Here is an 18,754-nt window from a genome sequence, read left to right on the forward strand (position 1 = left end):
AAGAGGCATGTGGCAGGGTCTACAGTCAATCACGGACTACAGGAAGAAATCCAGCCCAGTCACAGACCAGGATGTCTTGCTCCCAGGCAGACTAAATAACTTTTTTGCCCGCTTTGAGGACAATACAGTGCCACTGACATGGCCTGCAACGAAAACATGCAGTCTCTCCTTCACTGCAGCCGAGGTGAGTAAGACATTTAAACGTGTTAACCCTCGCAAGGCTGCAGGCCCAGACGGCATCCCCAGCCGCGCCCTCAGAGCATGCGCAGACCAGCTGGCCTGTGTGTTTACGGACATATTCAATCAATCCCTATACCAGTCTGCTGTTCCCACATGCTTCAAGGGCCACCATTGTTCCTGTTCCCAAGAAAGCTAAGGTAACTGAGCTAAACGACTACCGCCCCGTAGCACTCACATCTGTCATCATGAAGTGCTTTGAGAGACTAGTCAAGGACCATATCACCTCCACCCTACCTGACACCCTAGACCCACTCCAATTTGCTTACCGCCCAAATAGGTCCACAGACGATGCAATCTCAACCACACTGCACACTGCCCTAACCCATCTGGACAAGAGGAATACCTATGTGAGAATGCTGTTCATCGACTACAGCTCGGCATTCAACACCATAGTACCCTCCAAGCTCGTCATCAAGCTCGAGACCCTGGGTCTCGACCCCGCCCTGTGCAACTGGGTACTGGACTTCCTGACGGGCCGCCCCCAGGTGGTGAGGGTAGGCAACAACATCTCCTCCCCGCTGATCCTCAACACTGGGGCCCCACAAGGGTGCGTTCTGAGCCCTCTCCTGTACTCCCTGTTCACCCACGACTGCGTGGCCACGCACGCCTCCAACTCAATGATCAAGTTTGCGGACGACACAACAGTGGTAGGCTTGATTACCAACAACGACGAGACGGCCTACAGGGAGGAGGTGAGGGCCCTCGGAGTGTGGTGTCAGGAAAATAACCTCACACTCAACGTCAACAAAACTAAGGAGATGATTGTGGACTTCAGGAAACAGCAGAGGGAACACCCCCCTATCCACATCGATGGAACAGTAGTGGAGAGGGTAGCAAGTTTTAAGTTCCTCGGCATACACATCACAGACAAACTGAATTGGTCCACTCACACAGACAGCATCGTGAAGAAGGCGCAGCAGCGCCTCTTCAACCTCAGGAGGCTGAAGAAATTCGGCTTGTCACCAAAAGCACTCACAAACTTCTACAGATGCACAATCGAGAGCATCCTGGCGGGCTGTATCACCGCCTGGTATGGCAACTGCACCGCCCTCAACCGTAAGGCTCTCCAGAGGGTAGTGAGGTCTGCACAACGCATCACCGGGGGCAAACTACCTGCCCTCCAGGACACCTACACCACCCGATGTCACAGGAAGGCCATAAAGATCATCAAGGACATCAACCACCCGAGCCACTGCCTGTTCACCCCGCTATCATCCAGAAGGCGAGGTCAGTACAGGTGCATCAAAGCTGGGACCGAGAGACTGAAAAACAGCTTCTATCTCAAGGCCATCAGACTGTTAAACAGCCACCACTAACACTGAGTGGCTGCTGCCAACACACTGACACTGACTCAACTCCAGCCACTTTAATAATGGGAATTGATGGGAAATGAAGTAAATATATCACTAGCCACTTTAAACAATGCTACCTTATATAATGTTACTTACCCTACATTATTCATCTCATATGCATACGTATATACTGTACTCTGTATCATCGACTGTATCCTTATGTAATACATGTATCACTAGCCACTTTAAACTATGCCACTTTGTTTACATACTCATCTTATTTGTACATACTGTACTCGATACCATCTACTGTATCTTGCCTATGCTGCTCTGTACCATCACTCATTCATATATCCTTATGTACATATTCTTTTTCCCCTTACACTGTGTACAAGACAGTAGTTTTGGAATTGTTAGTTAGATTACTTGTTATTACTGCATTGTCGGAACTAGAAGCACAAGCATTTCGCTACACTCGCATTAACATCTGCTAACCATGTGTATGTGACAAATAAAATTTGATTTGATTTGATTTGATTTGCAGGTAGGGCTGTTAAAGTGGCTATGCATAGATAATAACAGAGAGTAATAGCAGTGTGGGGGGGTGCAAATAGTCTGGGTAGCCATTTGATTAGCTGTTCAGGAGTCTAATTCCTTGGGGGTAGAAGCTGTTTAGAAGCCTCTTGGACCTGGACTTGGTACCGCTTGCCGTGCAGTAGAGAGAGCAGTCTATTACTACGGTGGCTGGAGTCTTTGACAATTTTTAGGGCCTTCCTCTGACACCGCCTGGTATAGCGGTCCTGGATGGCAGGAAGCTTGGCCCCGGTGATGTACTGGGCCGTACGCACTACTCTCTGTAATGCCTTGCGGTCGAAGGCCGAGCAGTTGCCATACCAGGCAGTGATGCAACCCGTAAGGATGCTCTCGATGGTGCAACTGTAAATATCTTTTGAGGATCTGAGGACCTATACCAAATCTTATCAGTGTCCTGAGGGGGAATAGGTTTTGTCGTGCCCTCTTCACAACTGTCTTGGTGTGCTTGGACCATGCTAGTTTGTTGTTGATGTGGACGCCAAGGAACGCGAAGCTCTCAACCTGCTCCACTACAGCACCATCGAAGAAAATGGGGGCGTGCTCGGTCATGTTTTTCCTGTAGTCCCCAATCAACTCCTTTGTCTTGATCACGTTGAGGGAGAGGTTGTTGTCCTTGCACCACATGGTCAGGTCTCTAACCTCCTCCCTATAGGCTGTCTCAACGTTGTTGGTGATCAAGTCTACAACTGTTGTGTCATCAGCAAACGCAAATGCACCCCTGAGGGGCCCCCATGTTGAGGATCTGCGTGGAGGATGTGTTGTTACCTACCCTTACCACCTGAGGGCAGCCCGTCAGAAAGTCTAGGATCCAGTTGCAGAGGGAAGTGTTCAGTCCCAGGGTCCTTAGCTTAGTGATGAGTTTTGACAGGCACTATGGTGTTGAACGCAAAGCTGTAGTCAATGAATAGCATTCTCACATAGGTGTTCCTTTTGTCCAGTTGGGAAAGGGCAGAGTAGAGTGCAATAGAGATAGAGATTGCATTATCTGTGGATCTGTTGGTGCAGTATGCAAATTGGAGTGGGTCTAGGGTTTCTGGGATAATGGTGTAGATGTGAGCCATGACCAGCCTTTCAAAGCATTTCAAAGCATTTCATGGCTACAGACGTGAGTGCTACGGATCGGTAGTCATTTAGGCAGGTTACCTTAGTGTTCTTGGGCACAGGGACTATGGTGGTCTGCTTGAAACATGTTGGTATTACAGACTCAAAAAATAAACTATAAAAATAAAGAAAGTTGTGTAATCTCCCATCAATTTAATGGCAGCTCTACCCTTTAGCTCATTGCGAATGTTGCCTGTAATCCATGGCTTCTGGTTGGGGTATATAAGTACAGTCACTGTAGGGACGAAGTCCTCAATGCACATTTTGATGAAGCCAGTGACTGATGTGGTACACTCCTAAATGCCATCGGTAGAATCCCAGAACATATTCCATTCTGTGCTAGCAAAACAGCTTTACTTTTTGCTTGTAAGCAGGAATCAGGAGGATAGAGTTATGGTCAGATTTGCCAAATGGAGGGCGAGGGAGAGCTTTGTACGCTTCTCTGTGTGTGGAGTAGAGGTGATCTAGAATTATTTTACCTCTGGTTACACGTTTAACATGTTGACAGAAATGAGGTAAAACTGATTTAAGTTTCCCTGCATTAAAGTCGCCTGCCACTAGGAGTGCCGCCTCTGGATGAGCGCTTTCCTGTTTGTTTATGGCGGAATACAGGTAATCTAGTGTGGTTTTAGTTCCAACCTCGCTCTGTGGTGGTATATAAGACAGCTACAGAAAAAACAGATTAAAACTCTCTTGGTAGATAGTGAGGTCTGCAGCTTGCTCCACCTCAGGCGAGCAAAACCTTGAGACGTCCTTTGATATCGTGCACCAAATGTTGTTGACATAAATGCAAAGGCCCCGGCCCAGTGTCTTACCAGAGGCTGCTGTTCTGTCTTGCCGATAGATTGCATAACCCGCCAGCTCTATGTTCTCAATTTCATTTTTCATCCATGACTCGGTGAAGCATAAAATATTACAGTTTTTAATGTCCCGTTGGTAGGATATACATGCTTTCAGTTCGGCCCATTTATTTTCTAGCGATTAAACGTTAGCTAGCAGAACGGAGGGCAAGGGCAGATTAGCCACTCGTCGCCTGGTCCTCACAAGGCACCCTGATCTTGGTGACTTTAAAACAGTTACACAGTTTAATGGCTGTGAAAGGAGAAAACTGAGGATGGATCATCAACAATGTAGTTACTCCACAATACTAGCCTAAATTACAAAATGAAAATAAAGAAGCCTGTATAGAATAAGAAAATACCAAAACATGCATCCTGTTTGCAAAAAGGCACTAAAGTAATACTGAAAAAAATGTGGCAAAGCAATTCACTTTTTGTCCTGAATACGAAGTGTTATGTTTGGGAAAAATCAAATACAACACATTACTGAGTGCCACTCTCCTTATTTTCAAGCATTGTGGTGGCTGCATCATGTTATGGGTATGCTTGTAATCGTTAAGGACTTTTTCAGGATAAAAATGATGAATTCACCTTTCAGCAGAACAACACCCTAAAACACAAGGCCACATCTACACTAGAATTGCTTACCAAGAAGACTGTGAATGTTCCCGAGTGGCCGAGTTACAGTTTTGACTTAAATCTGCTTGAAAATCTATGTCAATACCTGAAAATAATTGTCTAGCTATGACCAACAACCAATTTGAGAGAATAATGGGCAAATGTTGCACAATCCAGGTGTGGAATACTCTTAGAGCAGGGGTATTCAGTGGGGTCACCAAAAGATACTTTAGATTTTTGTTTTTTCTAAAGTACAGATGTAAAGTACAGATGTGTAAAGTACAGATGGGGTATGGGACAATATACAAATATTTTTGAGAAAGATCATTTAAAAAAGACAATTTTAAAGATAAAATGTATTTATTGGTTTATTTTCATTTTGATAAGTGATGAAAATAAATAATTGAAGGTTATTTGTTGATGTAACAAAATGTTATGTTATGATTTTAAGGTTGTGTTATTCGATTTTGGGTCGGGTGGGGTCACGAGAAGTTCTTACAAAAAAATAGGGTCCCAGAAATGCTTGAGGAAACAATGGGTTTGAATACCACTGTCTTAGAGACTTGTCAGAAAGACTCACAGCTGTAATCGCCGCCAAAGGTGATTCTAACATGTATTGACTCAGGAGTTTAATCAGTATAATCAGTATATTAGTGTTTTATTTTTCATGTATTTTTCACAAATGTTAGAATTTTTCTTCCACTTTGACAATGCAGAGATTACAGACAAAAAAAGAACAATTATAACCATTTTAATCCCAGTTTGTAACACAACAAAATGTGAAAAAAGTCAAGGGGTGTGAATAGTTTCTGAAGGCACTGTAGGTGTCATTCAGAAGGAACCTAGAAGGAATTGAACATTGTTGGGTTCCTCTCCCATTATCCACTGGTGTAAAAGGTTTGTTATCTAACACATAAAATAAAAAGAAGGTGAAGAATATTTTACAACAATCTGGACCAAGATACAGTATAATGCCGCATATGGCTTGAGCAAGCACATGTGTGTCATCACTTTAGAAACAGATGAAAATGAAAACCTTGGACAGTATGAGAATCTTCATGACATGAAATATTTGAAACTCAATATTTTCATATCAGATAATGCCGCAAGTGACCTCTCACAGTACAGGCATTATTTATTAAACCGTTATTTAACCTGGAAGTCCCATTGAAGTCAGAAGACGTCTTTCTCAAGGGAGACCTGGGTTTAGTCTCAAATGGCACAATATTCCATTTAAAATGAACTACTTTTTACTGGGGCCCATAGTGACCTGATCAAAGGTAGTGCACTATATAGGGAACAGGGTGGCCTTTGGGATGTAACCCAGGATAATGACTGACATATACAGTTGAAGTTGGAAGTTTACATACACTTAGGTTGGAGTCATTAAAACTCGTTTTTCAATCACTCCACACATTTCTTGTTAACAAACTATGGTTTTGCCAAGTCGGTTAGGACATCTACTTTGTGCGTGACACAAGTAATTTATCCAACAATTGTTTACAGACAGATTATCTCACTTATAATTCACTGTATCAATCAATCAATCAAATTTATTTTATATAGCCCTTCGTACATCAGCTGATATCTCAAAGTGCTGTACAGAAACCCAGCCTAAAACCCCAAACAGCAAGCAATGCAGGTGAAGAAGCACGGTGGCTAGGAAAAACTCCCTAGAAAGGCCAAAACCTAGGAAGAAACCTAGAGAGGAACCAGGCTATGTGGGGTGGCCAGTCCTCTTCTGGCTGTGCCGGGTGGAGATTATAACAAAACATGGTCAAGATGTTCAAATGTTCATAAATGACCAGCATGGTCGAATAATAATAAGGCAGAATAGTTGAAACTGGAGCAGCAGCACAGTCAGGTGGACTGGGGACAGCAAGGAGTCATCATGTCAGGTATTCCTGGGGCATGGTCCTAGGGCTCAGGTCCTCCGAGAGAGAGAAAGAAAGAGAGAATTAGAGAGAGCATATGTGGGATGGCCAGTCCTCTTCTGGCTGTGCCGGGTGGAGATTATAACAGAACATGGCCAAGATGTTCAAATGTTCATAAATGATCAGCATGGTCGAATAATAATAAGGCAGAACAGTTGAAACTGGAGCAGCAGCACAGCCAGGTGGACTGGGGACAGCAAGGAGTCATCATGTCAGGTAGTCCTGGGGCATGGTCCTAGGGCTCAGGTCCTCCGAGAGAGAGAAAGAGAGAAGGAGAGAATTAGAGAACGCACACTTAGATTCACACAGGACACCGAATAGGACAGGAGAAGTACTCCAGATATAACAAACTGACCCTAGCCCCCCGACACATAAACTACTGCAGCATAAATACTGGAGGCTGAGACAGGAGGGGTCAGGAGACACTGTGGCCCACTCCGAGGACACCCCCGGACAGGGCCAAACAGGAAGGATATAACCCCACCCACTTTGCCAAAGCACAGCCCCCACACCACTAGAGGGATATCTTCAACCACCAACTTACCATCCTGAGACAAGGCTGAGTATAGCCCACAAGACCTCCGCCACGGCACAACTTAAGGGGGGGGGGGGGGGGCGCCAACCCAGACAGGATGACCACATCAGTGACTCAACCCACTCAGGTGACGCACCTCCTCCAGGGACGGCATGAGAGAGCCCCAGTAAAGCCAGTGACTCAGCCCCTGTAATAGGGTTAGAGGCAGAGAATCCCAGTGGAAAGAGGGGAACCGGCCAGGCAGAGACAGCAAGGGTGGTTCGTTGCTCCAGAGCCTTTCCGTTCACCCTCCCACTCCTGGGCCAGACTACACTCAATCATATGACCCACTGAAGAGATGAGTCTTCAGTAGAGACTTAAAGGTTGAGACCGAGTTTGCGTCTCTGACATGGGTAGGCAGACCGTTCCATAAAAATGGAGCTCTATAGGAGAAAGCCCTGCCTCCAGCTGTTTGCTTAAAAATTCTAGGGACAATTAGGAGGCCTGCGTCTTGTGACCGTAGCGTACGTGTAGGTATGTACGGCAGGACCAAATCAGAGAGATAGATAGGAGCAAGCCCATGTAATGCTTTGTAGGTTAGCAGTAAAACCTTGAAATCAGCCCTTGCTTTGACAGGAAGCCAGTGTAGAGAGGCTAGCACTGGAGTAATATGATCAAATTTTTTGGTTCTAGTCAGGATTCTAGCAGCCGTATTTAGCACTAACTGAAGTTTATTTAGTGCTTTATCCGGGTAGCCGGAAAGTAGAGCATTGCAGTAGTCTAACCTGGAAGTGACAAAAGCATGGATTAATTTTTCTGCATCATTTTTGGACAGAAAGTTCCTGATTTTTGCAATGTTACGTAGATGGAAAAAAGCTGTCCTTGAAATGGTCTTGATATGTTCTTCAAAAGAGAGATCAGGGTCCAGAGTAACGCCGAGGTCCTTCACAGTTTTATTTGAGACGACTGTACAACCATTAAGATTAATTGTCAGATTCAACAGAAGATCTCTTTGTTTCTTGGGACCTAGAACAAGCATCTCTGTTTTGTCCGAGTTTAAAAGTAGAAAGTTTGCAGCCATCCACTTCCTTATGTCTGAAACTGTATCACAATTCCAGTGGGTTAGAAGTTTACAAACACTAAGTTGACTGTACCTTTAAAGAGCTTGGAAAATTGGATTCATGGATTCATGGATTAATTAAGAAGTTTCTGATAGGATAATTGACATCATTTGAGTCAATTGGAGGTGTACCTGTGGATGTATTTCAAGGCCTACCTTCAAACTCAGTGCGTCTTTGCTTGACATCATGGGAAAATCAAAAGAAATCAGCCAAGACCTCAGAAAGAAAATTGTAGACCTCCACAAGTCTGGTCCATCCTTTGGAGCAATTTCCAAATGCCTGAAGGTACCACGTTCATCTGTACAAACAATAGTACGCACGTATAAACACCATGGGACCATGCAGCTGTCATACCCCTCAGGAAAGATACATGTTCTGTCTCCTAGAGATGAAGGTACTTCAGGGCAAAAAGTGCAAATCAATCCCAGAATAACAGCAAAGGACCTTGTGAAGATGCTGGAGGAAACAGGTACAAAAGTATCTATATCCACAGTAAAACGAGTCCTATATCGACATAACCTAAAAGGCCGCTTAGCAAGGAAGAAGCCACTGCTCCAAAACCGCCATAAAAAAGCCAGACTACGGTTTGCAACTGCACTTGGGGACAAAGATCGTACTTTTTGGAGAACTGTCCTCTGGTCTGATGAAGCAAAAAATAGAACTGTTTGGCAATAATGACCATCGTTATGTTTGGAGGAAAAAGGGGGAGGCTTGTAAGCCGAAGAACACCATCCCAACCGTGAAGCACGGGGGTGGCAGCATCATGTTGTGGGGGTGCTTTGCTGCAGGAGGGACTGGTGCACTTCAGAAAACTGATGGCATCATGACGAGGGACAAGTATGTGTATAAATTGCAGCAACATCTCAAGACATCAGTCAGGAAGTTAAAGCTTGGTTGCAAATGGGTCTTCCAAATGGACAATGACCCCTAGCATACTTCCAAAGTTGTGGCAAAATGGCTTAAGTACAATAAGTTCAATGTATTGGAGTGGCCATCACAAAGCCCTGCCCTCAATCCTATAGACAATTTGTGGGCAGAACTGAAAAGTGTGTGCGAGCAAGGAGGCCTACAAACCTGACTCAGTTACACCAGCTCTGTCAGGAGGAATGGGCCAAAATTCAACCAACTTATTGTGTGAAGCTTGTGGAAGGCCACCCGAAACGTTTGACCCAAGTTAAACAGTTTAAAGTCAATGCTACCAAATACTAATTGAGTGTATGTAAACTTCTGACCCACTGGGAATGTGATGAAAGAAAAAACCAACATAGACTGCCCACCCCAACTCACACCCTGACCATACTAAAACAAAGACAAAACAAAGGAACTAAGGTCAGAACGTCACAAGTATGTTAAACCTTTGGAGTGGGTGCAGCTAGCTTGCGATGCATCATGGTAGATAATGAGGTGTTTTGCAAGATCCCTCTTGCAGAGAGCAGATAGCTCCCCTGTATAGCATCTACAATATCCTTAACTTATCAACCTGATGGGAGCTGATGGACACCACCACTGCTTGACACAGCCTCAGCTTAATGTCCTATTAAAATTCCTCTATAAAACTTCTCCAGAGATGCGACACACACAGAAACGCAGATATACACTCAGTGGCATCTAGTACCTGGTGGGACCCTCCTTTGCCTCTAGAACAGCCTGAATACTTCGGGGCATGGAAGCGTTACTTAATTGGTATCAAGGGATGATTTGAGGCAGGATGGGGCCATGGACTCATGCTACTTACGCCAAATCTTGACTCTGCCATCAGCATGAAGCAATATGACCAGGCATTGTTTTTCCACCTCCTCAATTGTCCAGTGTTGGTGATCGCGTGCCCACTGGAGCCCCTTCTTATTGTTTTTAGCTGGTAGGAGAGGAACCCATTGTGGTCATATTTTGCAATAGTTCATCTGTTACAAGGACCTTACGAGTTGTGCGTTCCGAGATGTCGTTCTGCACACCACTGTTGTACTGAGTCTTTATTTACCCGTTTGTGGCCCGCCTGTTAGCTTGCACAATTCTTGACATTCTCCTTCAACCTCTGAGGAACGAGCTGTTATTGCCTACAGGACTGCCACTGACTGGATGTTTTTTGATTGTTGACCTATTCTCAATAAACACTAGACTCTGTCGTCCGTGAAAAGCTCAGGAGGGCGGACGTTTCTGAGATACTGGAACCGGCGCGCCTGGCACCGCCGATCATAGCACGCTCAAAGTCACTTAGATCACTTGTTTTTCCCATTCTATCATTCAATCGAACAGTAACTGAATGCCTTGATGCCTGTCTGCCTGTTTTATGTAGAAAGCCACGGCCACGTGACCCTCTGTCTGTAGGACCGAACCGTTTTCGTGTACCTAATAAACTGTCCACTGAGTGTACTCACCACACACACACACACACCAAATGCTCTCTCAATCTCTCTCTTTTACTCATGTACTCACAAACCTGTAGGAAACATTCAAAATGCATATTGTTCATTCGACCTGGCTGACTGCTAAAGCTATTGGGGGATGTATGGCAGTCACTGAGTCACAGTGACATCTGTATGTCTGGAATTATGATGATGAAAGTCACTGTAGGGAAATGGAGTGGACTGATGCAAAAAGTGATGCACCACAAACGTCAGGAGGATAAGGATTGCAGATGTTCGGATGATTGAAACTCAAAGAATATTGAATATTGCAATTATGCTTGGCTCAAGTTCATGATTTCACAGCAGTGCTGCAGATTGGGGCCAGAAAGGGTCTGTGGTTAAAAGGAGAATGGAATGTTCATCCCATAACGTGATGATGAGGCATGAGTTTATACAAAACAGAACGAGAATGGAGACTGAAAATTATGATTACATTCATGTACAGTACCAGTGAATATGGATGAGACCATCTGACAGTAAGCTTCAGAGTCATTGAGAGAGCATCTGATTTGTGTGTGTGTGTTCATTCACTGGGGGTCTCCATATGCCTGCTGCCCCTGAAGGAGAGCATAGAGGGATTATAGTCAGATCTTTATATTGACACATACAGTGCATTCGGAAAGTATTCAGGCCCCTTTGACTTTTTCCACATGTTGTTACTTTACAGCCTTATTCTAAAATCTACCCCATAATGACAAAGCAAAAACAGGTTTTTAGAATGTTTTGCAAATGTAATAAAAAAACGGAAATATTACATTTACATTAGTATTCAGACCCTTTACTGAGTACTTTGTTTAAGCACCTTTGGCAGTGATTACAGCCTTGAGTCTTCTTGGGTATGACGCTACAAGTTTGGCACAGCTATAATTGGGGAGTTTCTCCCATTCTTCTCTGCAGATGCTCTCAAACTATGTTTGATCGGGTTCAAGTCCAGGCTCTGGCTGGGCCACTCAAGGACATTCAGAGACGGGTCCCGAAGCCACTCCTGTGTTGTCTTGGCTGTGTTCTCATGGTCGTTGTCCTGTTGGAAGGTGAACCGTCGCCCCAGTCTGAGGTCCTGAGTGCCCTGCAGCAGGGCAAGGATCAAGGATCTCTCTGTACTTTTTTCCGTTCAACTTTCCCTCGATCCTGACTAGTCTCCAAGTCCCTGTTGCTGAAAAACATCTTCACAGGATGATGCTGCCACCACCATGCTTCATCGTAGGGATGGTGCAAGGTTTCCTCCAGACGTGACACTTGGCATTCAGGCCAAAGAGTTCAATCAGATTGTGCATGACCACATGCTGACACAAGGGCAAGTGCGCACACACACATCAAACTCTTACAATATTATGCCCACACACACAAACATAGCATGTACAGTACCAGTCAGAAGTTTGGACACAGCTACTCATTCAAGGGTTTTTCTTTATTTTTACTATTTTCTACATTGTAGAATCATATTGAAGACATCCAAACTATGACATAACACATGTGCAATCATGTAGTAACCCAAAAAGAATCAAACAAATAAAAATATATTTGAGATTTGAGATTCTTCAAAGTAGCCACCCTTTGCCTTTGTACACTCCTGGCATTCTCTCAACCAGCTTCCATACCTTCTACGCTGTGCAATCCGGTTTCCGAGCCGGTCACGGGTGCACCTCAGCCACGCTCAAGGTACTAAACGATATCATAACCGCCATCGATAAAAGACAGTACTGTGCAGCCGTCTTCATCGACCTGGCCAAGGCTTTCGACTCTGTCAATCACCGTATTCTTATGGGTTTCTCTAATGACTGCCTCGCCTGGTTCACCAACTACTTTGGAGACAGAGTTCAGTGTGTCAAATCGGAGGGCCTGTTGTCCAGACCTCTGGCAGTCTCTATGGGGGTACCACAGGGTTCAATTCTTGGGGCCGACTCTTTCCTCTGTATATATCAATGATGTCGCTCTTGCTGCGGGTGATTCCCTGATCCACCTCTACGCAGACGACACCATTCTGTATACTTCTGGCCCTTCACTGGACACTGTGCTAACTAACCTCCAAACGAGATTCAATGCCATACAACACTCCTTCTGTGGCCTCCAACTGCTCTTAAACGCTAGTAAAACCAAATGCATGCTTTTCAACCGTTCGCTGCCTGCACCCGCACGCCCGACTAGCATCACCACCCTGGACGGTTTTGACCTAGAATATGTGGACAACTATAAATACCTAGGTGTCTGGCTAGACTGTAAACTCTCCTTCCAGACTCATATTAAACATCTCCAATCCAAAATCAAATCTAGAATCGGCTTTCTATTTCGCAACAAAGCCTCCTTCACTCACGCCGCCAAACTTGCCCTAGTAAAACTGACTATCCTACCGATCCTCGACTTCAGCGATGTCATCTACAAAATAGCTTCCAATACTCCACTCAGCAAACTGGATGCAGTCTATCACAGTGCCATCCGTTTTTTTTACCAAATCACCTTATACCACCCACCACTGCGACCTGTATGCTCAAGTCGGCTGGCCCTCGCCACATATTCGTCGCCAGACCCACTGGCTACAGGTCATCTATAAATCTTTGCTAGGTAAAGCTCTGCCTTATCTCAGTTCACTGGTCACGATAACAACACCCACCCGTAGCACACGTTCCAGCAAGTATATCTCACTGATCATCCCCAAAACCAACACCTCATTTGGCCGCCTTTCCTTCCAGTTCTCTGCTGCCAGTGACTGGAACGAATTGCAAAAATCGCTGAAGCTGGAGACGTATTTCCCTTACCAACTTTTAACATCAGCTATCTGAGCAGCTAACCGATTGCTGCAGCTGTACATAATCCATCTGTAAATAGCCCACCCAATCTCCCTACCTCATCCCCATACTGTTTTTATTTACTTTTCTGCTCTTTTGCACACCAGTATATCTACTTGCACATCATCATCTGCTCATTTATCACTCCAGTGTTCATCTTCTAAATTGTAATTCTTCGCTACTATGGTCTATTTATTGCCTACCTCCTCATGCCTGTTGCACACACTGTATATGCACTTTCTTTTATTCTACTGTGTCATTGACTTGTTTATTGTGTTGTTGGCTTATTTATTGTTTATTCCATGTTATTCCATGTGTAACTCTGTTGTTGTCTGTGTCACGCTGCTTTGCTTTTTCTTGGTCAGGTCGCAGTTGTAAATTAGAACTTGTTCTCAACTAGCCTACCTGGTTAAATAAAGGTGAAATAGAAAATAAATTAAAAATGAGGTAGTAACCTGACATTTTTTCAATTAACAGGTGAGCCTTGCTAAAAGTACATTTGTGGAATTTCTTTCCTTCTTAATGCGTTTGAGCCAATCAGTTGTGTTGTGACAAGGTACAGTAAAGGTGGTCTACAGAGGATAGTCCTATTTGGTAAAATACCAAGTCCATATTATGGCAAGAACAGCTCAAATAAGGGAAGAGAAATGACAGTCCATCATTACTTTAAGACATGAAGGTCAGTCAATGCGGAACATTTTAAGAACTTTCAGGTGCAGTTGCAAAAACCATCCGCCATAGGAAAGGAAGAACCAGAGTTACCAGGACAATGACCCAACACACCTCCAGGGTGTGTGAGGGTTATTTGACCAAGAAGGAGAGTGATGGAGCACTGCATTAGATAACCTGGCCTCCACAATCACCGAACCTAAACCCAATTGAGGGTTATACTGTATGGGACAATATACTGTATGGGAACTCCTTCAAGACTGTTGGAAAAGCATTCCAGATTAAGCTAGTTGAGAGAATGCCAAGAGTGTGCAAAGCTGTCATCAAGGCAAAGGGGGGCTACTTTGAAGAATCTAAAATCTGAAATATATTTTGATTTGATTAACACTTTTTTGGTTACTACATGTGTTATTTCATTGTTTTGATGTCTTCACTATTATTATACAATGTAGAAAATAGTAAAAATAAAGAAAAACCCATGAATGAGTATGAGTGTCAAAACTTTTAACTGGTACTGTAGCTGAACAATTACTTATCTGTTACATTCCTCCTCCATTTACATGCATTCCATGCCCCGTTGAACCAAACCAGCACACTGACAACACGACTGACTCACTCTCTGAACCAAACCAAACCAGCACACTGACAACACGACTGACTCACTCTCTGAACCAAACCAAACCAGCACACTGACAACACGACTGACTCACTCTCTGAACCAAACCAAACCAGCACACTGACAACACGACTGACTCACTCTCTGAACCAAACCAAACCAAACCAGCACACTGACAACACGACTGACTCACTCTCTGAACCAAACCAAACCAAACCAGCACACTGACAACACGACTGACTCACTCTCTGAACCAAACCAAACCAGCACACTGACAACACGACTGACTCACTCTCTGAACCAAACCAAACCAAACCAGCACACTGACAACACGACTGACTCACTCTCTGTCATTACCTAACTGCAGTCTTTCAGAAACCAATGAACAGCTAACTGAATAGCTGTCTACAGGTCATTAGAGAGGACATTAACTGAACCTTCTTTTATTAGGTCATGGTACAGGGCTATACGTCTCTCAGTTGAAAGAATGGAATGTTGAGTAAAGTACTATATTTTCTACATGAATAGGTTATAATGACATATTTCATACAGAACATTGAAAAGGATATTGGGCAGAATTTGAACAGTGGCCAGAGCATGGCCTGGTAATAAAAGGAGAATAACTCATAGGACACAATAAGGTGAAATTAAGCCTTCATTATCCCTTGATAATATAATGCACTGTATGCCATTTAGCAGACGCTTTTATCCAAAGCAACTTAAAGTCATGCGTGCATACATTCTTGGGGGCAATCAAACCCAAAAGTTACATGGGACATGCAACTGAACCATCCAATTGAGCTAAGGCCTAGAAGGCTGTAAAGATGCTTCAGAAATTATTCAGAAGCAAATGTCATGCTATAAAGTGTGGCAGGGTGTTTTAACATTCCTGGCGAGTAAATTCGTAGCTCACCTGTTTCCGGGTTTGTCACCAAAAGCGGAGAGGACCGTCACAGGCTGAAAAACAATCCTCCTAAGGCTCCTGGACTTGAATGAACCAGTCAAACGCGTTCATCAAAGGGGTGCATTTGGACCGGACCAACAGCCATCTATTGCTGCAGTGAGCGTGTGCGTGTGTCTTTGTTTAGAGTCTCTCTCCCATTGCACTCTCTGCACGTTCACTTTGGCAGTCACTTGGTGAAGGTTTCTGGACTAGAAGTTACTGAATGCAACAAACATGTCACTAACAAATACAGTCATTGGGTGGGTGTCTCTCACATTTACTTGAACGGCATGCTGGGAAATATGCAAATACAGCTTTACAACCTACAATGTTAACCTCCCCGAAACAAAAAAAGTGTACCTGCATCAACTCTAAGAAAGTGTTCATTTAAGTCTGAATTTGCATCCATGGTGTTGCCGTGTAGTATCCAGATGTTCTGCAATAACTGTAGCATTTTAAAGGGTCACATTGTCTTCAATCTGTCAAAGCCATACTGTGATCATAGGTACTGTTAGCTTATAATATATTTATGAACTTTGAAAGCTGGATAGATTGTTGTAAAAATGGTGTCACTGTCTCTGTCAATTATCACTATATAATGAATGCAATATATGGACCTGAAGTGGAAGTCTCTCTCTCTCTCTCTCTCTCTCTCGCTCTCTCTCTCTTTCTTTCATCCACTCTCTCCTCCCTCTCTCTCTCTCTCTCTCTCTCTCTCTCTCTCTCTCTCTCTCTCTCTCTCTCTCTCTCTCTCTCACTTTCTTTCTTTCTCTCATCCACTCTCTCCTCCCTCTCTCTCTCTCTCTCTCTCTCTCCCTCTCTCTCTCTCTCTCTCGCTCTCTCTCTCTCTCGCTCTCTCTCTCTTTCTTTCATCCACTCTCTCCTCCCCCTCTCTCTCTCTCCCTCTCCCCTCTCTTTCTCTCTCTCAACCACTCTCTCCCACCCATCTCTCCCCCTCTCCCCCTCCCCTCTCTTTCTCTCTGTCTCTCTTTCTCTCACTCTCTCTCTTTCTCTCATCTACTCTCTCCCTCTCTCTATCTCTCTTTCTCTCTCGCTCTCTCTCTCTCTCTTTCGTTCATCCACTCTCTCCTCCCCCTCTCCCTGTCTGCCCTCTCTCTCTCTCTCTCTCGCTCTCTCTCACCCTCTCCCTCTTCCACCCCTCTCTCCCCCCTCTCTCCCTCTCTCTCTCCCCCTCTCTCATCCTCTCTCTCCTCACCCCGTTCTCTCTCCTTCCCTCTCACTCCCTAACTCTCTCTCACCCCCCCTCTTTCTATCTCACCCATCTCTCTCTCTTCCCTCCTCACTCTCTCCCCCTCTCTCTCCTCACCCTCTTTCTCTCTCCCACTTCTATCTCCTTCTCTCTCTCCTTCTCTCTCTCATCCTCTCTCTCCTCCCCCTCTCTCACTTTCTCCTCCTCTCTCTCTCTTTCTCTCCCCCCTGCCTCTCTCTCTCTTTCTCTCTCTTCTCCCCCTCCCTTTCTCCAGTCTGATGTCAGGGCTAGCAGCCCTAGATGCTAAGTGTTCCAGCAGACTGGGCCTTATCACCGTGTCTTACTACCTGTGGACCACCTTTGTAGCAGTGGTGGTGGGCATCATCATGGTGTCCGTCATCCACCCTGGAGGAGCAGCCCAGAAGGAGGACTCCGAGGACAGCGGCAAGGCCATCATGAGCTCTGCCGACGCCCTGCTTGACCTCATCCGGTAAGATTGCCTACCCGCTCACCACCCACACACCGACCCAAATACACACACACACCACCTACCCACCCATCCACCCACTCACAACACAATCACCCTCCACGCACCTGCCCACTCACCACCCACCCTTTAGCACTTACTCATTCACACATTTTAAGTCTGTGTAGACCAATGCACTTCATTTGGATGTTCGCCTGAAGAAAACATGTAGAAAGTAAATAGAGTAATTTGTACTGTACTAGCGAGCAATCATGTGCGCTGGTCTGAGAATTTGAAATATTTCAAATAGTATTTTAACCCAGGTCTGCTGCTGAACATGCTCATACAGTACATGTACATACTATCACCAGTCAACCTTATTAACACTACGGATAAAGACGATGGGCCAGGACCCCACAAGATGGTGTTGATTCACTGTACTACATATTCTCACGTTCAGAACTGAACTTAGTGATTGAATCGCAGATGAGATTAAGGATATATCTCAACAGCTAGGCTATCTCTGTCTGTGGAATATTAAAGACATGGCACTATATTCCCTTAATAGTGCACTACTTTTGAACAGGGCCCATAGGGATGTAGTTAAAGGTCGTGCACTATATATAGGGTTCCATTTGGAGCTCAACCATGGTTCAGAGGCAACCACCTTGAGTATTACATTTGTATTCAGTTTTTCTGCTTCTTTCTCCTCTAAATGTGTGTGGCCTTGTTAGAGTCAGCCAGCCATACACTTGTATCTTGAAAGTACTTCAGTGAAAGGATAACAGTTAAAGTGATGAGTCCGAATGCTCATCTTCAGCTGGATAGATGGGTCTCTCTCAAAATAAATGTTTTGATGGGGCAGACTCCACAGCTTGTACATTGTGATATATTACAGTGCTCTTAGAGCATGTTGTGGTATTTGGTCATGTTGCCTTTGGCCGTTTGCACTGTTCAAACCGAGAGAGACTTCATTTGAACTGCTCTCTGCTAAGGACAAATTCAAGTCACTAACGTCAGTGCTGCACAGTGAAGTAGCCTAGCCTGTACCCGTAACAGTCCACTCTCCACTGGAGACATACCTCTTTCTAGATACATCCCAGCAGTGTCATTGTATTTGCCCCAAATGGCACCCTATTCCCAAAATAGTGCCCTATAAACAGAATAGGGTGCCGTTTGGGATGCAATCATTATGTCATGGTGTTAGAATAACAGCATGCACAGCACCAAGACAATTAGTTCTACACTCCCCTATGTATTTATTTGGACAGTGAAGGTAAAATGTTTAATTTGGCTCTATACTCCAGCATTTTGTATATGATATCAAACAAAACAGAATGTCACCTTTTATTTGAGGGTATTTTCATGCATATCTGTTTTACTGTTTAAAAATTAAAGCACTTTATGTA

At 44.5% G+C, this 18,754-nt stretch overlaps 1 protein-coding gene across 1 annotated transcript in view; it reads left to right on the plus strand.

Annotated features, from left to right (window-relative positions):
- Window positions 1–18,754, plus strand: part of slc1a7b (solute carrier family 1 member 7b) — a 124,012-nt gene that overhangs the window by 69,559 nt on the left and 35,699 nt on the right. Inside the window, exon 3 of the mRNA XM_021604547.3 lies at window positions 17,154–17,369. Coding sequence (XP_021460222.2) covers window positions 17,154–17,369 — 216 coding nt within the window. The remainder of the gene's footprint in view (window positions 1–17,153; window positions 17,370–18,754) is intronic.

The sequence above is a fragment of the Oncorhynchus mykiss genome, chromosome 5, assembly GCF_057628025.1.
Source record: "Oncorhynchus mykiss isolate SJ-2025 chromosome 5, ASM5762802v1, whole genome shotgun sequence".
NCBI classification, from domain to species: Eukaryota; Metazoa; Chordata; class Actinopteri; order Salmoniformes; family Salmonidae; genus Oncorhynchus; species Oncorhynchus mykiss.